Source organism: Miniopterus schreibersii (assembly GCF_964146895.1).
Source record: "Miniopterus schreibersii genome assembly, chromosome: 11".
Lineage (NCBI taxonomy): Eukaryota > Metazoa > Chordata > Mammalia > Chiroptera > Miniopteridae > Miniopterus > Miniopterus schreibersii.
Window position 1 is genome coordinate 3,626,141 of NC_138111.1, and position 25,578 is coordinate 3,651,718.

The 25,578-nt window shown below is 50.0% G+C and overlaps 1 protein-coding gene across 1 annotated transcript in view; it reads right to left on the reverse strand.

The window, feature by feature from the left end:
* Positions 1 to 1,040: 1,040 nt before the first annotated feature.
* Positions 1,041 to 25,578, reverse strand: part of DDX31 (DEAD-box helicase 31) — a 63,406-nt gene continuing 38,868 nt past the window's right edge. The window contains exons 18-20 of the mRNA XM_081152312.1: positions 23,351 to 23,453; positions 17,539 to 17,707; positions 1,041 to 1,740 (exon numbers count right to left, since the gene is read on the reverse strand). Of these exons, the coding sequence (XP_081008438.1) occupies positions 1,572 to 1,740; positions 17,539 to 17,707; positions 23,351 to 23,453 (441 nt within the window). The 3' untranslated portion in view covers positions 1,041 to 1,571. The remainder of the gene's footprint in view (positions 1,741 to 17,538; positions 17,708 to 23,350; positions 23,454 to 25,578) is intronic.

Below are 25,578 nucleotides of genomic sequence, written 5' to 3' on the forward strand. Positions count from 1 at the left end.
CGAGTTTCTGTATTAACTGGGGGTAATAGACTGACTCTGCTATGACACGGAACCCTCACTGAAGTGTTAGCAGACGAAGTGTAAGTTTTCATTTCGGAATTATAGCCACTTACACACTTTGCTCGTTTCTAGCACTTCCTCCCCCAGGAATGCAGACCTCTCCGGGTTCGCCCTTTAATGGGAGGGGGAGAGGAGGGGTTTCTCTTTGATCATCCCAGTCACCCGCGTTAATCCTGTTTCTCACAGCTGGGTTTTGTCTGTAGCTTGACCCCTCCTTTCCTCATCCAAGTCCTGTGAACAATCCTGCAGCAAAATAAAGGGCAGGTCTGCCGCCGCCCTGGCGTGTGCTGCAGCCTTATTACCAGTTTCAGCAGCTCGGGAAGGGCCTGCGTCCCCCCTGCAACTCAGCGCCCGCGTGGCTCCGTGTTCCCAGACGGGCAGGGGCAGAGGCCAGGACGCCGGCCCCTCCGTGCTGCCCACCTGCCGCTCTCAGGGTCCTCCGGGCCATGCAGTCCATGTGGGTCTGGAGGGCCTATTGCAGTGGGGTCTCCGCACTCACCCCAGGAATTCAAGGGGAGAACGGGGGAGATGGAGTAGGGGAGAGCAAGCAGGGCCGGGCAGAGGTGCTACGGCTTCACCCCTCTCCTCCAGACCCCCAGGAGTTGCCCGTGTCCAAATCTTACATTTATTGAGAAATCAATACGCCGTGGGGGTCCTCTTTCAAACCCCCCAGAAAACACAATGTGGGCGGGGTGGCTGGGGCCTGGGCCACAATACCAAGGCCCCAGACTAAGACAAGATAGAGTTCAATGGGAGAAAAAGCTCAGGGCCCTGGTGCCTTCTGACTTCAAAGGCAAATAAGAGAAAGGCGACAGTAAGTCGGTCAGCCTGAGAGTCAGCTGTCCGTGGGCATGAAGGGCGAGCAACACGTGTGACCGTGACATGGAGTTGGGGACAGCCTGCAGACAGGAATCCTGGAGCTGCGTTGACCCCAAACCCCTTTGGTCCCCTCACAAAGCATCTGGACATTGACAAAGTGATTGGATAAATATTTTTATTCTCTTTTACAAATTTAAATCCAGATTTTAACCCATTTTACAAAATTCATGCCAATACAGGGGTAAAACTGGACCTTCCGCAGGCCCGCGTTACAGGGCAGGAACGTCCCCGCGGCCGCCGGGCAGCACAGGCTCTCACAGTAAGCAGTGGGCGCTGCAGGATCTGCGTGAGGGTAAGTGTGGGCACGCTAGGCTAACGCAAGGCATAGGACAGCTAGGAGGCGGGTTAACTGGCTAAGCTCTAAGCTACTGTGCCGACGGGCCCCGCTGGCTCCTCCCCAGAGAGAAGGCTGTGCTTTAGTCTCGGTCCGTCTTCAGGGAAAGACCCACTGGGAGATCTGACAAAACAGGACATTGACCCGGGGCCACCGGGACCCCAGGCCCAACCCCGTGGTGGCCAAGTTTGAAAACACTTTCTGGGAAGTCCTGTCCCTCAGTGAGCCTTTCTGGGTTTCTTTGTGTTTCATGGGGGCATTTTTTCTTTCTTCCCACTGCCCGGGCCGGGCGCGGGTCTCAGACGTTGCTGGAGCTGCCCGGCTGGCTGTCCGGCTGGCTGTCCGGCTCAGCGTCTCTGTTTTGCTTTTTGACCTTGGCGCCGCCAGCCTCCAAACCACTCTCAAATTCCGAACGCAGCATCTCGGCAAGGTGGTGTTTCTTCTGGGTCTTCTTCCGAAGGTCAGCCCTGCAAACAGCAATGGCAGAGGGAAGAGAAACTTTATTATTTTTTTCGTTCCTATTCAGAAGGAGGCTGAGAGCAGCTGGTTCCGAGACTGTGGAACTGACATTCTTGTATGAACAGAAGTACAATCCCTTCAATAGTGCTTGTTTTGATATTCTGTGCACCAGAAGATTAGATACGGCAATGACAGATTTTCATAATGGTGGCAAAATATCACGGCATTTTTAAAAGTGAGGCTTTGTTCTGTGTTGTTTTCCTGGGAAGAAAAGAACACTCCACACTCTCACTCTGATGGCAGGCGAGCTGTATGATACGGCAGTTCGCCAAAGGATGGAGAAAACCCACCTTGAAAACCCCTCCCTGCGCAGGTCCATGGTTCAAAGCACTGGGCCACCTCCAGGGGCTTGAGCCTAGGCCTGCTCAGTGGGGGCCACATAGCAAGGGGTGGGGCACCCATCCAGACACCTCTTCACTGACTGAAGAAACCTTGTAAATACTTCTGACCTGAAAACCCAACCCCAGGTGTGCTGAGGAGCCAGGCGAGGGTCTGCACCCAGGCCAGCTGTGGCTCCCTGGGGATTTTAACCAAAACAGCAGCAGCACGGCCGCCACGGCCCCCACTGCCCCCACTGCCATGCTGCAATACTCACCACCAAGCGGCAGTGGCTGCAGGTAAGTTGCTAGGGGTTCTTACACGAGGCAGATGTGGCCTTTGACTACTTAGATTTGCAACATTTTCCTGGCTGAAATAACTGGAGGATAATTAGACTAAACTGGTGGTCAAAATAAATGTAACAGAACCCTTTAAAACCCACAAATCAAACAGGACTAGCACTGCGATTAAACGGAGGGTGCGGAATGCTACACCAGCCTCAACACCGAATTAAACAGCCACGCCTAATTACAACCGGCTCCAGGCGCAGGGTTCAATCAGCTGGGCCTGTGACAGTCTGACAATGGTGTCCACTGTGACACTCGGGCAGACACGCAAAGCCAACCTTTGGTGGGAAAAAGGGTTTGAGGCAAGGGGATAACTAGGACCCAATACTGAAGGGCCGGAGTATATAGTGAGGGTGTGTGTGTCAGGGGCAGGGCTTGTGAGGAGACCAGAGCAGCGGGAAGCACTTTCTGGGCTCTGTGTTGTCGCCTACAACCTTCGTTTGATGAGGCAGGTAAGGTGATCATTCCATTTCACAGACAAAGAACCTAAGGCTCGCCCAAGGCCATCCAGCTGTAAGTGCGGAAGCGGAGATGCAAACGGTCAAGCGGACTCAGAGCCTATGCTCTTCCCGCCTCCCTCCGGGCTGCTGGTCCAGGATGGAGCCATCGGGCATGACAGGAAGGCCCAGCAGGAGCACAGTGACAAATGACCAGGTGACACGGGGGAGCCCTTTGGTGTCATATAGAAATGTTTCAGTAGGATGATGGGACAGACGACAGGAGGAAGGATCGAGGGGGAGGGAGAGGGTGAAGGAGATGCCGAGAATGGGACCGGCTGTCGCTCATTAGCTCAATGACACGAAACGCGTGCCTCAGTCTTTTCCGGTTGGTGCCCCCACGGGAAAATGGGTTGATGCTCACAACACAGCTCATAGGGGTTTGTAAGGGTTAAGTAAAGCAAGACACAGAGGTGTCAGCTGGTGACTGGCATGGGGACTGTGGTCAATCTGGTTGAATTGAGGAAACTGAGGTTCAGAGATGCCAAGCGACTCCTCAAGGCCACACAGGAGCAGACTGACTCTGAGGCCCTGTGCAGGCAGATTCACCACCCGTTCCCACAGGGAACGGCCCTGAGTCCGAGACCCTGCCCGGTGGACTGTGACAGTGTCCCTGGCGGGGCCCCACCTCCAGGCGGTGGTGTGCGATTTGGCAGCGCAGGAGACAGGCCGCCGAGAGCACTGAACTTCTCCAAACTGAAGGCTGCCAGTTCTGTCTCGTAGTTTATTTTTAGTTGGGTTACATGACAGACAGAGTGAAGGGGTTGTGACAGGAAGGAATGCTTTTTTTCCCCCCACATTTGAACCAGGCACTCACAACGTGTATAATTCTAAGTGTAACAACCAGTTTCAAAATATGCAAAATTTCAGTCAAAATAGCCTCCCCTGCATCAGCTCCGCCACTCGCTCCAGCGACTACTCCTGTCACAGCTGAAGCAAGTAAATAACCAGAACCTTACCTGGGTGGTTGATACACTGACTATGGGCAGGACAGGCTCTGGCTGCGGCTCAGACTGGCGGGGCCAGTGGACACTGCAAAGGCTACATCAGCGTGTGCGACACTCGGGTGGACGAACAGATACACACACACCCCCCACTCGGTCCACTTCCCAGACAAATACAGCTGGGTGGGGAAGGTGGTCTAAGGGTGACGGCCACTGCACAGGGACAGCTACTAAGAACATTCAAGTCCACCCTGCGGTAGCGGATGTGTTGGAAAGCAGGTCTTGGCTGTTGGTTCAAGGGTCATCCTGTGCACCGAAAGGTCACCAGTTCGATTCCTGGTCAGGGCACATACCCAGGTTGCAGGTTTGAGCCCTGGTCAGGGTGCATACAGGAGGCAACTGATCAATGTTTCTCTCTCCCTCTTTCCTTCTTCCTTCCTCTCTCTCTAAAATCAATAAAAATATGTACTTTTAAAAAGAAAAAAAGCAAGCAAGCATGTCTTGGACATAGTCCTGCTTGTCTTGAGGTTATGACCTCAAAATTTCCTAGGTACTTATGACTTTATTCTACTCAATGTATAGTTGACCCTTGTGGAAGTAGAATGTGGAGTTAGGGGCGCCGGCCACCTGCACAGTTGAAAATCTGTATAACTTATGTTGGGCCTCCACATACGCCAATTCCCAACCATGGATGGAAAACACAGCTCTGCCTCGAACACCATGGATTTGAACTTACACAAGGAGCCGCATCTAGGTGGCCCGCAGTTCACACCTGAGTTGTTCACAGTCAACAGTACTTTCAAGGTGGGACACAAACCCAACTACGAGGCTCTGGTTGTCCAGAGAGCAAGCAGGGGCTCCCATTTCCCAGACCCAGACCCTTGGGAGAGCCTCGGAGTCAACCTGAGTGGTACCCCTTTGCTGGCACAGCAGCCACCCCAAGGGGACCCACCTTTCCCTTGGCCAGCTCCCTGTCTCTTTCCTTTGTTCTGAGGCCCAGTGCTGAACAGGCCAAGTACAGATGGAAGATGAAACGCTCTAAACCCAAGCACACGATGGGCACACATGGGCTGATCCCTTCTCCTGCCAAGCTTAGTTGTCCCAGGAACTTGCCAACTTTCTTGCTCTCCTCGACCTCCAAATACCCAAGCCCCTCTCCAATGGGCTTCCTGAGCTTCCACCAACCCAAAGTTACCAGGCAACAGATCAGTTTATCCAACCACAGGAAAGTCCCTTGTAGTGGAGGCTGAGCGATCCCCTTGCTACCAGGCTGAATTACCCAGCAGGGCGGTGCCTCTCTCACTGCCAATAAGGGGAAGTGACAATCCAGTTAGTAAATCAACATGCTGTGGGAGGACCCCTGGAGAAGAGATCTCAGGACCTTCTCCAACTTTATCAGTAAATTCAGACAAGCCTGGCCGGGCTCAGCGGTTGAGCATCGACCTAGGATCCAGGAGATCGGGGTTCGATTCCCGGTCAGGGTACATGCCCGGGTTGCGGGCTAGGCAGCCGATCAATGACTCATCATTGATGTTCCCCCCCCCTCCTTTCCTCTCTCTGAAATCAATAAAGATATGTTAAAAAAAAAAAAAAAAATCAGACAAGTATGCTAGGTAAAAAGCCATTCTAACACAGGCTTTGTTAATGGCACTCTTTGGCAGGACAAAATTTTTTATTTTATTTATGTATTGTCAAGTCTATCAATATTTTTTTATGTTTTAGGGTCATACTTAGAAATGTCTCTGCATCCTAGCATTTAAAAATATTTAAGTATATTTTCTGAGTCTGCTATTGCTTTAAGTCAGTGATCGTCAACCAGTGCTGCAAGAGATTGTCAAATAAAAAAATGACAATGACATTCCTGGCTGGGCAGCTCAGTTGGTTAGAGCGTCGTCCTGATATGCCAAGGTTGCAGGTTCAATCCCTTGTCAGGGCACATGCAAGAATCAATCAATGATGCATAAATAAGCGGAGCAACAAATAAATGTTGCTCCAATAAAATCAATAAAAATTAAATCAATTTAAATAAATTTTTAATTTTTTAATCAATAAAATCAATAAAAATTAAAAAACAAAATAACCTGCCAACACGATAGTTGTCCTGTGTGACTCAATCAAAATTATACCTATTTTGTCAGACTGGCAAAAAGTATGTTTTTTTTGGTGTGCCGCAAAATCTTAGTAGTTTGAGTGTGCCATGAGATGAAAAGGGTTGAAAATCAATGCTTTAATACATCTAGACTTAATTTTGGTTTATGGCAGGATGCGGAGAATTTATTTCTGCCCAAAAGTTATCCTAGGCAGTCGCTGGACTATTAATCTCCTCCCCCAGGACCCAAACCGTGCCCCCCGAGCGGCCCTCTGACGTGCAGACCACTTCCTACAGGCCACGTGTAAAGAGCTGGGGGTGATATCGGCCAACAGTAACGGGTTCTTCCAAATATACTCAAACAACTTTTAAGCAAATACCAATTATGTGGGTTATTAATGGATATAAAACAGGTCAAACTGAAGCCATTCAAACTGGCTGTGTGACTCTAATACTTACATTACTAACACTCATAAGGGCACTTAGTGCATGTCAGGTACTGTTTGAAGGCCTTGAGGGGTATTTAACTCACTCTCCACAAGCCTGGCAAACAGATACTAGCAGTACCCCCCCCCTCCTGGTAGAGACTAGGCCCAGAGAGGGTAGGTGGCATGTGTGGGGCCACAGCAGCACCCGAGGAGCTTGGATGTGAGCCCAGGAAGCCTGGCTCCAGGGCCCGCCCACTGAACCACCTCATGGTAAGTCGTGACCAAAACCAGGAGCAAGTTCCTGGCATAAAATACACTTAACACAAAGCAACGTTCACATTATCTCAAATCTCAAAGACTTTTGGAACCCTCGTAAAGTGTATCTTAAAAGTAATAGTTGGACAACTTAAGTAAAAAAAAAGCAGTTTAAAAAATCATATGATTTGTTCAATATCATTATACACAAAACGTCCACACATGTATATATGCAGAGAAAGAATGAAGGGTATGGAAAGTGTGAATCAAGGTTAACTTGGGTTGTGGGCTTATCAGTGATTTTTAAGCTTTTCTCTATTCCCTAAATTTTCACAATGAACACGCATTATTTCTATAATCAGAAAAAAAGGCATATTCATTTAGGAAAATAAAATCAAAAAGCAGAACTCTGCCTTATGCTGAAATATTAAAGTATTTTAATTTTTACTCATCAAAGCCTCTTTGCCTTTAACCTTCCACTTGTTTGATTTTGTCCATAAGGAGGGAAAGCTGGCCCCTGACTGGAAGAGAAGCCTGGGCTCTGAGTGACCGGGCTGGAGGCAGTAAGGACAGCCAGTAGCTGGAGGCCGACTCCATTCCCGTTCTCCGGCCTGGCTCTCACAGGTTTAGAAAGGCAGCAGTGCCTGGGAGGGTTTCAGTGGCTCTCAGATGACAGTCGAAGTAACAAACAACTCCAGGGAGAATCTGACAAGCAGTCCCTCTAGCGCTACAAAGGAGTTCAGGGAAGGAGCCAGCCAGCGTGGGAGGGGAACTTAGCTACTGAAGGGGAAGAGCTTGCACACCTTTTACAGTCACTGAAGGAAAACCAACTGCATCAACTCTTTTAGCCTCTGGATTCTGTTTGGCAGAGATGCAGCTGGTAGGCCAGCCACTTAGGGACACCTTCTGGTGACTTCTTCCGATCAAACCAACTCTAGCTTTAGTAAAACTGCCAGGGCTCTGAACATATCCCATCTCTGGTGAGAAAGTTACCGCACAATTCCTGAGAGGCTTTGTAGACAGAGATGGATAAAGAGTGGGTGTCAGCCCAGCAGGGCGTGGCTCAGTGGTTGAGCACCAATCTAGGATCTAGGAAATCCCAGTTCAATTCCCAGTCAGAGCACATGCCTGGGTTTTGGGCTTGATCCCCAGCAGGGGGCGTGAAGGAGGCAGCCAATCAATGACTCTTATCATTGATGTTTCTATCTCTCTCTCCCTCTCCCCTTCCTCTCTCTGAAATCAATAGAGATATATTTTTTTAAAAAGTGTCAGCCTTATGCCCAAGAACAAGATCCAGGGAGGGCAGGAGAGCTCCAAGCCCCAGGCCAAGGCAGGCACCTAACAGGCTGACGCTGTGAGGGGTCTGCTGCCTGGAGGGGCATGCACAAGGGCAGAGGACAGAGATGATGTCCAAAGACGGCGGATGTCCAAGAGTAAAGGGCTGACACTGAACCTGACACAGTGGGAACTTTGAGATTATGTAGCCTAAGTGCCCGAAACTCTTAAACTCTTACAGCTCTGTCGGGACTCAGGCATGGACAGAGGCGGCAGGGAGGCCCTGTTGGGAGGGGCGGAGGACCAGAACTTGGCAGAGCCTGCCGTGATTCCCAGCTCAGCCCCCTCACCCCCAGCTGATGGCTTAATCCCCTCATATGTCAAAGGGGCCTCCACACAGGTGCAGAGCTCATATAAAGGCAAATCAACTAGAACGTGCTAGACACTGTGAAAATACTATGAATTGTTGTTAAGCTGGAGAAATACAAGGAGGACATGGAAACAATTATGTGCATTTGTAACCTGTCTGATTATACCCTGAAAAGACGAATGAGACTGCTAAGCGAGGGGCAGAATTGCAGCATCAAGCCCCAGAGCTCAAGCCCTGAGCCTGTCCCATTTGACATGACTGTCAATGACTGGGGTGATACTATGGGGCATATCACATCTGCAGATGAAAAGCCTGCTGGGACAGCTGACACACTGGGTGACCAATGCTCACAACACCCTAACAGGTCAAAAGAATGGGCCTCAGCTACAAGGTGGAACTGACCAGGGGCACACATAAGTTCTTGCTCTTGAGTCACAGAAGAAGGTGGGTGGTTTCAATGACCAGATGTGCAGACAGGCAGAATGACAAGAGTGCAGATGCTGAGTTCTATCCTGAGCCACAGCATACAGATGACCCAGAAGCAACAAAGCAAGAAGCTGCAATGGCTGAGACGGTGGATCTGGACCCAGGAGGCCAGGGTGCGAGCCCTAGCCTGCTGCAAAGGAGTGTCAAGATGATGATGGGAGGACAAGAGGCAGCAGTTCAGCAACTGCACTGCAGAGAGCCTGGACAGCACTGAGCGCACATTGTGGTGGCCGGGAGCCTCACCACCATCAGCTGCATGATTTTCTGCTGGTCAATCCGCACCATAAGTTTGGGTAGTTTTACAAACAAGATTTTGAAAAGAACCTAGGCAGAGAGACAAGCCATCCAGACGATGGACTGTGACCCAGGAGCAGCAGGAGGTGTGGGGGACATCAGCCTGGGTCAGGCACGCCCCAAGGGGGAGGATCCTGGCACTGTCCCACGCAGGCTGGGGAACTACTGTCCCAGGGTGGCAGCAGCTTACTCACAAAAGGCTTAGGTGAACTAATGAGTCAAGGCACTGATCGCAATGCCTGTGGTGCAGGCGCTCAGGGATGTGACTATCATTCCAGTGCAGGGCAGGAAGGCAGAGGACACAGGCGCATCTTCACATAGCTGACGTGGTCACCTGGACCAGGGCTGCTTTTGTCAACAATCACATCACCTTGTCTTTTTGTTTGCAAATCCTGCACATTCAGCATTTGAATCTCAGAGACCAGAGTGGAATAAGAAAGTGATCACCTGGGGCTCATTTTCAGGACTTAGGAGTTCTAACAGCGAGCAGGGTCTACTCTGGAAGAGGGAGCCCACTGCTGGGAGGCCTGGCACAGAGCAGCACAGACCCACCAAGGAGCAACACAGCTGCTGGGACGAGAGTCAGGCAGGGGAGCACTCAGGGAGGGTCTGGAAGCTTTCACTTTTCATCTACAGACTCAGAGAGAGAAAATGGGGTCGGGCAGAGGAAACAGCATTAACTGAGCAACCTCGGTGCCCAGTGCTCCACGCTCACCATCTCTCCCCACACCCCACACCCCCCTCTAGTACTCACTGTGCAGTCAGGCTGCACCCAATGCCAGGGCTGGGACTGGGCTGGGAGCACTGCACCCTCCTCCACTGCACCCTCTGCCCTAGACTTGGGTGAAACTGGAGACATCATCACCTCCAGGTGTTGCCCACGATCATCTCCTCTCAAAGATCTCTGGAGACCATGCCCGAAGAAAACAGCGCTTCTACTACCCATGCCAGGGTCTGCTCCTCTGGTGGTTTCCAATCAAATTCTCCTGTTTTCACTATCTCCTGCTTCAAGATTACATCCCATTACATAAAGAATGAGCTGTTCACAAAGAAAAACACCTTAACACGGTTCACATGCTTGTTACTTTGCCCAATACTGAGTCTAGAAACTAGAAGCTTCCAAAAGGGACATGCTAGGAAGCAGACAAGAGCTAGGAGTGTGGGCTCCGGGATCTCTCAGGCACAGAGCTAAATGACTGGCATGTCCATCTCCTCAGGGGTTGCTGGGGACCCTCCCTGGTCACAGGGACCTCATGCGGTCTCAATGAGACCATGCATGTGAACTCAGCAGAGCCGAGGGCACACACTAGCCCCCAAGAGAAATGCTGCTGCCTCCACCACCAAAGAACTTAAAACTAACAAGCAGTCACCTGCTGCCACTCGGAACACTGGTTCTCAAACCACACCCCTTGTCTTGACTATCAAGCAGTTAAGATACTGCTCTGCATTTCAGACATCAGGACGTTGGAATGACAATGACATGTGACCTGGAGTCATTTCATACAGGTCACAACCACATGGAAAAGCTCTGGCATCAATGAAGTGTGGAGGGGCTGGGATGTCCTACTTAAGAAGGAGCCCAAGGAGTGTAGGGACAGACGAAAGGAGGAGACAGCAGCCAGTTCTGAGACGGCAGGGCTTAGGGCAACTAAAATGAGACTGTGCAGTGAGGGGACAGCTGGGGACCATCGTGTTCCTTCTTGATTTCTGAAATGGCACCAACTGGAGGGTCCATGCAAGGACCAGCTAATGAGCTGGGCACTGCCCTGTTGCACTCGGCCTCCCTGGTGCCTCTGGCCCCACCTTCCAGTCCTGGTGCTCCAAAGGCTTCAACTGCAAGTGTGCCGTCTCCAGCGTCCTCCCAGGAGAGGCAGGCTGGGCTCCTGTTCTTTGTTGTCAGCCCCGACTGCTTGACTGAAAGCACAGCTCTGGGCTCCTGCTGTCTGCAGGTGACCCAGGTGTGGAAGAGGCTCAGGGTCACTGTGAGATCCCTTTAATCACCTCATTAGCCAGTGGGGATGAGGGTGTGTTTGTTCGAGTAGGCAGAGAGCTGGTAATTGCATGGAGTCAGAGAGAAAAAAATAGTGGTGGAAACAAAAGGCCAAGTGTAAAAAGCTGCATGTACACAGCTGTAATTAAACAAGAGCCCCGAAAGGTGGGGCAGCAGTGCCTGATGGCAGAGCAAGGAACGGTGAGGCCCCCACTGTGGCCTGTGCCCACACGGCCAACCCACGTGGAACCACTTGTGAATGCAACAATCGACAAGGATGACAAACAGCCCCCCTGACTATCTCAGTGCCCCCCACCCAGGAAGACCCAGCCACCTTCCAGTCCCTTGTCCTATCTGAACACCTCCCCTGAGCACAAAGGAAGATCCACAGCGTGGCTTAATAAAGAGACCAGTTCAATGAGCTCTAGTCTACAGTCTGTGTGGCTCAGCCAGGCTCTAGGTTTCCATGTAGTAACCAACCCCAATTCACCTCAAACCAGATGCACTCGGCCAGCATCGCCCCCGCCTCCGGTGTGGAGGAAGACACCCGTCACCAGTTCTGAGGACCACATTCCCTTCAGGTTCTAGAGTCTGGGTCTCAATTTTTGAGATTTGGTTAGTCAAGTTCACAATCATGTCAACCTCGTGCTCCATGATTTCAGACTTCCCCTTGCTCACAGGACACTCATAACACCCGTCCCCACAGCTACTCCCAGGGGTCCCAGCTGTTTCCATTGCTCTTCAGGCAGAGGCTGAGTGAGCTGCTCCCGTCCTGCTCATCTCCACGTTCTGTGGGCTGATCCTGGTGGCTCCTCCACCTGTGAGGTCGAGGAAGCAGCAGAGGCTCGGTCCCTCTTGGGGATGCTGCTTTGATGCCACGAGGAAGGTGGTCCCATGCTGCTTTCTTGGGCAGACTGGCTGATGAGTGGAATGGGGGGAGGGGGCTCAGAAAGGCCAGCCTCCACCCATAGGCTCACAAAATAATTCAGAGGCCTTTCCGTCTTTTCATATCAGAATAAGTCCTTTTTCTTTCCCTTCATGCTGCTCCTCTCAGAATCACAGAACGCTTTCACTTCCACTCACCTAAAAATACTTCCTGTGCACCTATCATGTGCCAGGTGCTGCAGAAGGTGCTGGGTGTGATGAGGAAAACCAGATAGGGCTTCCACTGAGCTCCACTTGAGAGGAGAGAAACACCGACAGACGTAAAACGGCTGTGACGACAGAGCAGGTGAGGGCAGAGCTGTGTGCGTCCACCTGAGCAAGTGGGTCAGAGAGGACATCCTTGCAGGAGACACCGAGGTCGGCGAGGCCAGGCCAGGCCACGCAAGCCCGGAAGAGGGGTCTGTGGTCCTTGGTTTTGATTCGAGTTCGGCAGGATGGGGAGGGGTGGAGGCCTGGCTGCCTGTGGAGCAGTGGCCTCACAAGGCCCAGCAGCAGGCTGTTCTAGGAGTCCAGGTGACGCTGAAGGGCCGCCAGTCATGAAGACAGTTTAGGAAGCTAAGGAGAGTCTGACTTAAGGAGGCCAGTAGTGGTGAACGCGGGTCTGGAACCGGCAAGAAGGGTCTCGACTCCACGCAGGGGGTCTACGGACAAGCCCTTGGTCCCAGGGTGGCTCCATCCAGCCTGATCTCGTTTCCAGGATGGTAACAGGCTCCACAGGTCCGAGGAGATTTCCAGTGGTCCAGAGCCCAGCTTCGCCCTCAGCTAATTAAGTGATATTAGAGAGGTTGTAAATGCCACATAAAAACTGGCGGGCAAGCTGCTCCTAATGATGAAAATGCCTGCTTCACGGGAGGTGCAGCTGCAGCTTCCCGAGGTGGGGCTCAGAGCGAACGGTCTGTTTTCAAGGTTGTTCGGGAGGAAAAGTTCACAGTGGGAAGAAACTGACAGTTACTTGCACTTTCTATTCCAGGGACATGTGTGGGGATGTCGTTAAAACCAACACATGCTCCGTGTATTCCCGTCCCAGGCACTGGGCTGAGGCTCTACACTCACCCTCAGCCTTGAGGCCCAGGACAACACCGTGAGGCTCCGGCCACCCCATGTGAGAGGTGAGGGGACAGAGGCACAGGAACTGAGTCACTCATCCAAGGGCACACAGATGATCAATGATTCAACCCGGACCCCCACTGTCGTTTAGAAACAAGGAGAGGAACAAGGGTATGAACTTCTCACACCAGCAGAGTGTGCAACATAGTAACTCTTGCTAGTTACTTAACAATTACTGAACAAGCCAGGGTGAGAATCACAGAGTGAAACAGCGAAGGGCTTCAAAGATGAAAGAGGCACCCCAAATGGAGCTTAGCGAAATCTCTAATTTGAACTTTAGTGACAAGTATCAGTGATACTTCAGAGAGAAAAGTCTGGTGAGTAAGGTCCCGTGAAGATGTCTGCTTCTTGTAGAGACCACACTGCACCTAGAACCCTAGATGTAACAGGCTCGGGAGGCGCTCGGGTATTAGGGGTTCTGCAGTGACCAGTGCTCAGGGCAGCCCATGTGCCCTCTGCTAGTGACCACAGGCTGCTGAGCGCTGACAACCACGCACACCAGATCTAGGAAGTACTGAGGGATAAGAGATCCCTATTTTAAATTGTTTACCTGTTTGACAAAATAACTATCAGATAACACTTTAGCTAGGCTGGTTTGAGAAAATGTATTATACAAACAAAATGAAACTGTATTTCTTTTAAGAATAGTCGACAATTCAGATTTGTCGTCTGCTACTAATTTTAAAGGGAGGGAGCTCAGAATGGGAGCAAAACGACTGAATGGCTGATAAAGATGATGCTGGATGTTTCTAGGCACTAAGGACATCTAGGCACAGGGGTAAGAGCACTCTTTGCTGGCTACAAACCAAACCACCTGGGGGAAATGGTGCTTTTTATTTCTTATAATTATCACATATAATCCACTCGTGTCAGGGTGGCAACAGAAGACACGCTCTCGCATACTGTCACTGTAACACCAAGACCTCCAGGCCCATTAGTTTCTTTCTATATTCTTGAACCATTTTCTAGTGTCGGACAGATGAGGGACCCATGTCTGCTTGCTGTTCCTGAACACATTCTGCTCATGTGTGTGACGGCCTAGACAGACAGACACCCTGGCAAACAGCCCAGCTCTGCCTCTCACGGCAGACAGCGCTGGGTCTCAGCATCTCCTGGGTAGAGAGAAATTCTGGGAGATGTCAGCTTCCCTTCTCAGGGTCTGCTGAATCTACATGGCTTCAAAACCAGACTTCCTTTCAGGGGAGGGAAACGTGTTCGTGAGAGATGTTGCTGAGGGGCCACTCAACATTTCAGCACCAGCTCCCTGACTGAACATGTGTGTAGGTGTTAGGGGCAGGGCGGGGGCCGTTCTGACAGGTGTGTGTGGGCGTCGAAGGGTTTGTGACTGTGAATGACTTAGTGTTCCCTTTCAGAACTGAGGACCAGGAAAGCAGACACCTGGGGATTAAGATCTCGTTTGGGGACCATTATTGGTTTTCTGAAAAGTGGTCAAGTAAAGGAATAGAGACAAGATAAAAATCCCCTTTGTCACTACAAGGAAATGCCTGATAGCCCCCCACCTAACCCACCTGCCCGCACTCCAGACACACGGGCTGGACCCCTCGGCTGCTGTGCAAGAGGTGAGGCAGGACTCCCCCGACAGGCTGGCAGATTAGGTTTGCAGATATCAGAGGTCTGCACAGAACATATAATTTTCCAGGCAGTCAACACCATACAATGGAATGCAGAACACTGTAGAGAATGGAGTGCTATTATTTTATCGCCCACACAAAAGAGAAGGAACCCATTCTCTTTCTGGACAGATGGATTTCAGAGGAGACGCCTCAGCTCAGAACAGTCATTGTGGCCACAGCACAAGTCTCTGCACTTTGTAGGGTTTAGCAGACTTTTCTTTCCAATCCTCAGAGAGCAGCAACTGGCATTTGCTCGAGCCCTGATCTGTCAGGTTTTCTCCACCGCTCATACTGACCACAATTATACGGTCCATGTGCAGATTAGCTGCAAAGTCATTCTTCCGTCAGGAGTGACAAGACTTCCCCAAATAAAAGAAGGTACCACTGTCTTCCCGAGCGCGCCTGCATTAGCAAGGCTGGGGTAGGGTGGGGGGATGTAAGGAGCGTGGAGAGAGACGCCTTTGAAAGAAAAGCATAACCACGGAAAAAGTAGCTGTAACAGAGTGGTGACATGGCAAGAACAGAGAGCGGTATTGTCACGGGCGGAGTAATCCTGTGACACACTGCTGTCACTCACCCCGGCTCCCTGCCTTGCCAGCCAGACATCAAAGGCTGCCCCATACCATCTTACACGCTCTTTACCGGCTAATCAGCCCATTCTTCCCTAAATAAAGCCCTGTGAAATCCCCTGCTCACAGGGCACAGGCGGGCTGGTGCCCATCTGCCAGCGAGGGTCAGCAGAAGCAGGAGGCGGAGTGCCTCTCCCTAGTGGCTTCTCAAGGTAAGGACAATGCTGGCTCCAAGTCCCCCTCCCAACTGCCTCCCTGCCTTCCAGGATCTGGGTGGGAGCTGAGGACATGCCAGTCTGAGGAGCTGCTGTCTGGATTAACACTTGCTGATGAAACTCCCGGTCATGGAAGTAGATCACCTGTGACAATGAAATACTGGGATCCACTGATGTGTGGGGAGACAAAGAAACAAAATGCGTTTCTTACCAGTCACCACCTGGCAGGCCTTGTCCTCCCTTCTCAGAGTCAACGTTTCAGAGATGTGATAGGATAGCCAGGCCTAGATCACTAGGAGGTCACTCTCGGACCCAAGTGCAGGCCTCATGGTTTGTCATATACTCAAAACCAAAGTTAACATACGCAGACATCAGCTACCCCAAACCCAAGACAGGGCCAGCCTCTGGTGCACTGCAGCCCCGCACCCCGCACCATTGCACCCTAGGTGCCCACCCGCTTGGAGGACACCAGGCTGTGTGTCTCCCAGGCAGCTCAGAACAGCAGCGTGTGGAGAAACACCTGCCTCAGACTACTGTGCTCCACAAGAGCTAACAATGGAAGGCAACCACCACGCCTCTACAAACCCCAAAAAAACTCTTTACCCATTACCCAGAGCCTCATGGATGCCAAGTCCCTGCCCAGATCAAGCTGGAGGTTCTGGAATCTTAACTCATCTAGTCTCTAGCTCTGTGTCCTAAGGGCCTCATCTGTGTGGCTCTTTATGGTTCAAACGGCAAATTTACACTTAAGACCTCATTTTGGTTCTCAAAACCATCTTGTGAAGTAGCTAAAAATCTAGATTTCCTTCTCCTGTTGGTCACTGAGGAAATAGGGGCTCTGAGAAGTTAGGCAAAGACACAGTCCAGAGCTCACAAGCTCATATCAGACTGGGCAGCACTTAAGACCACGTGCTGTGGCTCCAATAGCAATGGTTACACCCTACAGGTGGTCCTTCTCCCTCCACCAGAGAAGCCACCTGACAAGGCTGACAATGCCACCGGCACTTCTCGGTGACCCTGTGCAGGATGGAGCATGCTGGAGGGGTGCTGCCTACAAGCCCCCTATCAGGCAGGAAGGGCATGTGGATATTGGCATTTGTAATTAATATGCAAAAATAAGGCTACACAAGGCAAAATACCTGTCCAGAGCATACAAGGGTTCCTTGGTACCCAAACACCTGTATGCTGTGTCCTTCCCACCAACGCAGCATGAGCAATGATGGCAATCCACCCAAACTCCGCAAGCAACCTCGTCCACTCATGGAATCAAACCCTGCAGTTCCCACAAGGGCTGGGTTTGCCACTAAATGAACAGTGTCTTTGAGGAGAGAAAGAACTTTTATGAATGTATTTTGCTGAGGGAGATCATCTCAGGACCTCCTGACATTTGAAGATGGACTCAGAGCCCAGCGCCCACAGGGCCATGCTCCTTACTCTGACTTTCCTCTCCCATGAGCTGGGGGGGGGAGGGGGGATCTTGAATATGCTTTCCGAGTCGGGGGAGACTCAATGTGCTCACCTCTAGGAGCGCTCAGCACTGGAACTGTACGTCAGCTCCAAGGACAGTGGCCTGGGAGCCAGCCTGGGGGAGGGGGCTGCTTCAGTGCTGCCCGCCTTGCTCACCAGGAGAGCTTTGCCACCGGGTCCACCCTCAGGGAACCCACCGGAAATCTTCCTACAAGTCCCAGAGGCTTCCCAGGGAGAAGCTCCAACTGTGGGAAGTCCCTGCTTACTCTACACGGACAGTGAAGGAGACCAACAAGACACAACCGAATTTCTGCCAACACCTTAAAAATGTTAGTTAGGTATTTCATCCTCTTGCTCCAAGCACTTATCACACTGAGAGAAGGGCAGGTATCAGTGATAACTTACCAGGAAAACCAAAGACAGAGCAAGTTCCACTGAGCACCCAGCAGCCTGAACAGAGCTCACACCCGCCGGACTTTCGGCCACTTGTCACAGGACAAATTCGACGCATCTTACCTCTTCGCGTTCGCTTTCTTCTTCTTCACAGCCGGGCCACTCAGGTTCTGGGGGGGGTCTCTCAGCCCAAAGCTCTTAGCCACATGGCCCAGGTGGAGCAGGCGGGTGTGGAAGATGTGCTTCAGCTCCCGGGGGTAGGTCGAATAGGCCCGGATGAAGGATTGCAGGGCTGCAGGGAAAATGAAGGGGGGAGGCTGTTGGGGCGGGGCCCTGAGTGCCACTTGTGCCTTGGCCAAAGGGCTGTCCTGGGCAGGGCACCTCGCCAGGCCCGATGGCACCCAACCAGCAGTACCCCGCACACTAAAACCTCAACCTATACCTGTGTCTTTTTTAATTCCTCAAAACAAATGAGCAAACAAAACAACACTATAGGCTGCAATTATCACTTAAACCCAATATAATTTCAGACTTTACTGTGTAGTGTCTAATAACCAGAGGGCAGGGCGCATTTTCTTCATTAGTCCTGGGGCCCAGCTCAGTACCTGGCACATACAGGAATGAGTGAAGCCAGTGCAGTAAGTGCTGCCTCCACCACAAGCCTTGTCTCCAGCTCCCCAATCCAGAGGAATCATTGGTGCCACTTCATCGACAACTCATGGGATTTTAAAACCAAATTCATTCTTAAGTATCCAGGACTGACTGATACAGTGCTTCTTACCCACTCAAAGTATGTGCAAAAGGAAATGAAAGATTTTTTAATTGGCTTTTCTTTTTTTTTAGAGAGGAAGGGGAGGGGGAGAAACGACGGTGTGAAAAAGGAGCACAGATCAGCCCCCGCCCACATGCGCCCCAACCGAGGACTAGGCCTGCAGCCTGGGCATGTGCCCCGACTGGGAATCAAACCGCACCTTTCAGTGTACGGATGATGCTCCAAACAACCGAGCCACCCGGCTAGCACATGAAACAGAATTTTTAAAGAAGGGATTAAATTTCTGAAACAGCCCACAGAATAGTTCACCCCTTGAGGACTGCTAACAGTGTGGATGTTCATCAGACATTCAACCATGAAAATTTCAGTCCTATTTTAAAGTGTAGGAAATGGTCTCTGTCCTAGACCTGGACTGGGTGACAGCCAGAGAAACCAGACTTGGTCCCAGGAGGGTGAAGCTCTGACCACTGACACATTCCTTTGAGGAAAGATTTCCCATAGCTGATTCTCCTGGAACATCCTGCAGTAACAATGAAAATTAAGTGTCTGCCCTTTCTCACCCACAGGGCAGGAGGGGTTGCTCTGAAAACTGTCCCCATCCGTCACTGCTCACTGTACTTCCCAGCACAGTCCTCTGCGACCACACAGAGCCCAGAGGGTGCACCTAGTGGAGACAGGGTCTAAATACCAGCCTCCCTCACCCTGGCTTGCTGAGCCACTGGACTGGTAAGTTTGCCCGCAGCTTAACCGTAATATCCCAGCAGCACCGGGAGATTGGCGTTTATGAACAGTAATAAAAAGTGTCATTTTAGCAGATCAGCTCCTGGAAGGTCCTGGGAATCCATCAAAGCTCTATTTACTGAGCAAAGTGAACTCCTTTTCCCAATCGATGAGAAATAATAACCAAGGCAACTTCTCTGCACCCTCTTTAAGTCTGTGCTTACTCCCCTTTTTAATAACTGGGGACTGGCTGATTTTTCAAAGAAAATCTTTAACGCTTCCAATGGCCGGTGCTGTTTGGTGGGTTCTGACACCAGACTTCCAGACACAAAGCTACTACTACATACCCCAGTCCTCCGAGAGCAAAGTATACATCTGCCCCGGCCCAGGAGCCCAGGCCTCTTTTTCCTCCATCCCCTCTCTTCCCTAGCCCCCAACATTTACTCATCTAAGAAACCAGCCTGAAACCAAGCCAAGCCGAGCCCACTAAAGAATTGACCCTTTTAAAGTCTGTGACCCAGACGCTGGCCCAGGCCTCCTCACTCACCCGGCCCCTGCTGAAGCAGATCAGCCCCCACTGCTGCGTGCGCCCTCCCTTCCTCATCCCCACATCGACGCACAAGCTCTATCCCAGGAGCCGTAGGTGCTCTACCCACAGCTTTACAGGGAGAGAGTTTGCCCAGGAGCGGCAGGTGTTTCTTCCCTGGGCAGGCAGCATTTCGCACTGCCTCTTTCTGAACCTTGTCCTCCAGGCTCCTGGGGACAGTGACAGCTGGTCATCCTCATGCCCTTGTGTGGACTCCCATGTTCGGATGATTCAGAGAGCAGGGAGTCAGGTGCAGAGGCAGCTGTGTGCAGGACCCTCTGAGGGGTAGGAAGGGGCTCGTGTGGGCCATGTCAAGACTAGGAATGGGTTGTGGGACTAGGACAAGCAGAAAATAGAGAAGTAATGAAAGCAGACGTTTATTTGGGATGACGGAGGAAGCTGCAGCCAGAGTGTGAGTGCTCCATAGTCACCGATTCCTAGTTCAGAGCCAGATGGCTGATGAATTAAGGGAAATCTGTTTTAAAATACCCTACATGGCCATTTTGCCTTTTTTCATAGAATCAAGTTTACTTCTGGGCGTTTGATCAAGAATAAGCGTGTCTTATGCCGACGCTTAGGATGGAGGGGGTAAGAGGGAGCAAACGCCAGCCTGGCCCTGAGGAGCATGCACGTGTCCAGAGTTCAGGCACACGCATCTTCCCACTCGACAACAACAGTGACAACTACCCAGAGGAGGGGCCAGGGGGCAGCTCAGTATCATTTTCTGAGAGACAAAGCCTCGGGCCAAGTATGGGCCTGTCTCTGACACAGAGGGAATTGGGCTGACCTGTCCCCGGTGGCTTGGGTTGTCCTGACTCTGAAAAGCATCCCTTCCCAGCCAAGCATAATCCCTGCGTGCGTTAGCCCGGCTCTTTGGGAAGACAGGAAGGTGGGGAGGAGCAAACTGCAGGACAAGTGGGAATTTGCAGGGAATGGATTCCGCTTAGGAGTCTGAAGCTCAAACTTTCGTTACCACCTTTACCACTTGAATCTCTAGCTAAAAAGATGCAAGAAATGAGAGGAAAAAGGGGCAAGTGCTTCTGGAAACTGACAACAATTAATGCTGGTTATGAACAGTGACTGGGTCAGAAGATGAGAAAGGGAAACAAATGCATACTTGGCCCAGTTTCCAACTAGTTTTCTGCCACAAAGGCAAAACCAGCTGCTTTGTTAATTATTCATGAGGTGGGTTCTGAAATGGCATAAAAGGAGGCAAGTCAGGAGTGGGGGATTTGCATATGCAAAAGATTGAAATGCAAAAGATAGTATCACTTGTGGGGTGTGGTAGCTGTCCCCATGTAAATTCAACACATTTACAGTGCAATTATGTGTAGATCTCCCCAACCCTTCAGAACTCACAGTCCTCAGTAACAGGAGAGACAAGAAGAGCAAAGAGCTCCAAGTCTGAAGGGGGTGACTGAGACCCGCTACATGCAGCCTGTCCCAGGCCATCACCAATCTGGTGTGGAAATCAATTAGCAGATAAGAACAATGATATACTTATTTCCTTCCTGGTATGAAACCGATGGGAGTGGCCCCACTCCAATAGCCTTTCCAAGGAAAACAAATACCTGTTTATTTCTTGGTGTTAACAAGTTCAACAGTAATGAGAAAACACAAAACTACATTCCCTCTGATGACCAAGATACCTTAAAGTAGTTGTAGTCTCCCTAGAATATTGGAAATACCTCCGGCACCAAATTGAAGATGCCGGTGTGGGTTTTCTTCTTTTCATCACAACTCTTATTAATCCTGAAATTCTGCAGCACAATGCCCAGTATGGACCGCACAGCAAACTGAGTCTGCCTAACTTCCTGCAAATGACCAAGCTGCGAAGTCACTAAGGCAGGTTCTTTGGAAAACCCTTAGGTACTGTTGAGTTTGCTTCAGGGAAATGCTAAGATTTTATGTAGACTATTATCAGACCCAGGCTGGAAGGATGCATACTGATTAGGTATCAGGGGTTATGGGGCAAATACTGGGAGTTCACCTTTCACCTTGTGCAGTTGGCCTGCTTTCAGAGTGCTAAGATATATAATAGGCACTGGGCAATACTGGCCAACTAACCCATGTTTACCATCTATTTCCTGAGGTCCATGGTCGCCCTGTAACCCATCCCCCAGCTTTCACCCTTGGCCTCCCCCCCCTATTCTTTTGAAGCCTGTCAGACCACACACAGCTCTGCTCCAAGCCCTCCAACAGCTCCTGTCTCACTCAGGGTGACCCCAGGTCCTCCATCAGCCTCCAGCCGAGGTGATCCATGTAATCTGCCTCTGTGCCACCCACCCCCAGCCATGCTGCTTTCCTGAGTCCTCAGCATCTCTGTTCCTGCTGCCTCAAATCCCACCACAGGCATGACTCCTCTGAGTTTTTGCTCAAGTGTCATCTTCACAACAGGGCTCACTCAGATCCTCTATTTAAAATGTACTGTCCTGCCATCCCCTTCATAGCCTGTACTCTACTCCATGTTTTTCACAGTTCTGATCACCTTTTAATAGACTAATTTATGTATAATTTATTCTTTATTATGCTCATTGTTGCCCTCTCATTAGAATGTTAGAAAGGTGAGAATTTTTGTCTGTTTTGATCCCTGACGTATGCCAAGCACCTAGAACAGTGCCCAACTCAACACATATTTGTTAAATATTTAGAAAGAAATTTTGATTTATAAAAAGAAGGAAAGAAAGGATGCTATGGTATTCACACACAGTAAGTCCTCACTTAATGTGGACAGGTTCTGTGGCTTCAAGCAAAACAATATATAATGAAAATGGCTTCACCACAGCCTCACTGATATAAATAAGAGTGAAGTTCCTATGGCAGCTCATCAACATTCTAAGAAAAAGATGCTGGCCAAAACGACATTCCAGGAACCTGCTGTACTCGTAAGCCAGCCAGGCATTCTTCTCAAAACAGCAGGTGTTGCTAAGTGGTTAGAGCACAACCCATGCATCAAAGGGTCACAGGTTTAATTTCCGGTCAAGGGCACGTACCTGGGTAGCAGGTTCAATCCCTGGCCCCTGTCGGGGCGCATGCAGGAGGCAGCCAATAGATGTATCTCTCTCACATCTCTCTCTCTCCCCTCCCACCTTCCTCACTTCCACTCTCTAAAAATTAATGGAAAAAATACCCTCCAGTGAGGATTAACAAAACAAACAAAAAAACCCAGCAGGTAACTATCCAGAACTATAGCTCTCCCAACAGGGAAGAAGCCTCATTAGCACAGAGAGTCACCAGCCAAGATGCTCAAGGCTCTCCCGCAGAAGCCAGGCAGCTCTCCACACTCTGCTCCTTGCTTAAGTGAACTGTTCAGTCCACACCTAGTGCTTGGTGATCCCAGGAGACAACTTACCCTATAAAGGGTCTGAATATTAAATTAATGCCCAACTCTTCGGTAAATGCCCTAGGAACTGGGCTCATGGCCTAGGCCCTTCCTCAGCACTGTCCTTTCTCATCTTTCTTTGTACTTTTAAACAGAACTGCTTAGGTATAATATTGCCAGCCCGTGCTTCATCTCTAATTTCCATCTCTACGATTCCTACTGACATGTCATCTCTCTTCTATCCAGTTTTCAAAGAAGGAGAAAAACAGATTGCGAAGACCCATGTTGCTGGGTCAAAGCTCTAGTCCTGATGTAAGCTGAGATAAAGCCTCATTTGTGCAAAACACAGGGAAGGGTGAAATTAACATTTAATATCATGTTAAAGCCTTCCGTGCCTGCTCCTGAACCCTGCAGCATTAGGGAGATTGAAGGCTTTTGCTGGTGAGTAGACACCCGTCTGGGGTGTGCGGATGGAGGTGAGGACGATGCTCTCTGCTGGGCTAGCCCTCCACAACCACCTAAGAAACCGACTGACCTCTTTTTGCCCAGGAGACAGTCTCCTCACTGGAGTGCACGTAATCTTCAAACACTGTCTGCAAGACCGTGGCTCGCTCTCGGATTTCCTGGGGGCCATCGGCCTGGGAGGGTAACGGAAGGATTAAAAAAGAGACAGAGTCAGAGTCAGGAATAATGAAGCAGTTTATGATAGATTTAATAACAGTAAAATCACACAGTAACCACCTCAGGGCCAACAGGGTAATCCTTTCAATATTACTAGGGAAAAAGGGAGCTCTAAAGATGTTAAAGTCAGGCAAAGACGAGGATGGCTTTGTGACGAAGCAGATCAGATCTGCGTATTTATTTATTTACTTTCCTTCCTGGCCTCCTATCACTCATGTTCAAAATGAAAGTCCACTGGAGACACTTGTAATTTTCCAGGTCCAATTCAGGCATTTAAAACATCACGGAAACTAAGCTGTTTTCAAATGACTCTTGTATCTCCTACTTAGGCGCCGAGTCTTTCCCCTTTCCCTCGCCCCCATCCACGGGGCACAGTGATTCCTCTGTGCGAGCATCCCACGGTGAGCTCTCTGAAATTCGGCCCACCCTGGGATTTCAGAGCATGTCTCCTCATTCCCAGGCTGGTGCAGATTCATTCTTACAGCCCAGAAACACTGTGCTGAGTTCCCAGGAACCTATCAAGATATGGGCTGTTCCAGCAAACCATCCCCTATAAGAAGCCACACCTGTATGCACTGAAAGACCCTACAGAGGGGACGGGTTAATAAAACAGCATTTTCTTTTCAAACTTTAACCACTGCAGAGAAAAGATTTCTATTCTTTATAGCACACCTCCCCCAAACAAGTGGTTTTTGTTCCTTATACTATCTTAAAACAAACATGAATGCTTGAAGGTGAAACTGAGAGGCTAAAGAACACGCTCTGCAGCCCATCTGGCTGATACGTTCACTCTGAATGGTGCTATCAAGCCTCTCCTGCCCCCCCCCCCCCCTCCGTGAGTCACCACAAAAACCAGCGAAGCCCAGCGCCTGGCCTGGCTGCCGTGCCTGACCCTGACTACCGTGTCGCTCACTCTTGAGAGCTGTCAGAGGAAGAACAAAGGGAGAGAAGAAAAAGCCCCATTCTTGGGAATCGACATTCATCTCTGTATTAAGAGAGACTGAACACCCTGAAAATGTTTTTGGTTTAGTCAAATCATTCCTACTACCTGTTTGGCTGATGACAGCCAAGCTGATTTCACAGTACACGGTCCCCCTAAGGGTATGCTCCACTCAGATGTCAAGAGAAAAGTCATTCTGGAGCTGTGTTACGAAAGTGGACATTTGCTGTTGTCATTAACAAGGATTTTTTCACCCTCTTAACTGATGTGAAATGCAAACTTTCTGTGCTGCCCTCCTTTCGTTAAGCCACCTCCGCAGTGCGACTGTCACCTTCCTCGAGTTTTTTTAAAAAATACGAATGTGAAATTAGCGAGGATGCCCTTTCCCCTGGCGGACAGAATCCTCTGTTATTAAAAAGTAAAGCACTTTAATAATGAAAACTTTTCCCTCTTTTTCCTGTGTTTTAACTGTTTAAAATTAATGAGAAGGGCAGAATGGCTGTCAAAGCGATATTGAAAGCCGGGCAGCCAGGACCGACTAAGCACAAAAATCCCTCTAGAGTGTTAAATAAACAGAGCGCCAGCCCTCTCGAATCCCTCTGTTGGTTATTGTATACATTCTGTAACAGCTCTCAGAATAGATCTGAGAGCCAGGGAGGCAGAGAGGTTTCAGAATTCCAATAAAGGCCTCAAATTAAAGACAGCCTGGTGCGAATTCCAGGAGAAAATTAAAGAGACCTCAAGCTTAAGTGACAGGTGACTTGCTTCTGTGACACAACTGTCAGGGGATTTACTGATAATATGGCAATATATTACAAAGGGCTTTTCTTATTCCCCCCTTTAGGTTTCAAAATGAGGCATCTTTTCTTCCCAGCCAAAAAAAATTACATATATACACGTATAAAAAATGCAAGTGTGTGTACAGGTGGAATACGTAGAAAAAGGCCTTAAAACTAGGTTCACACGTCTGAAGTGAGGTCAGCTTCAGGAAAATAGGAGAAAAAGTTAATGGCAGAAAATATAATATCCTTGAGAAAAAGTGTCTTACTACCCTCACCCGTTTCCAGAAATACTTTATTTTAAAATTGCCCCTCTTGAGAATGAATGAGGCATTTTTTAGTTGACTTCTGGGGAGGACAGTC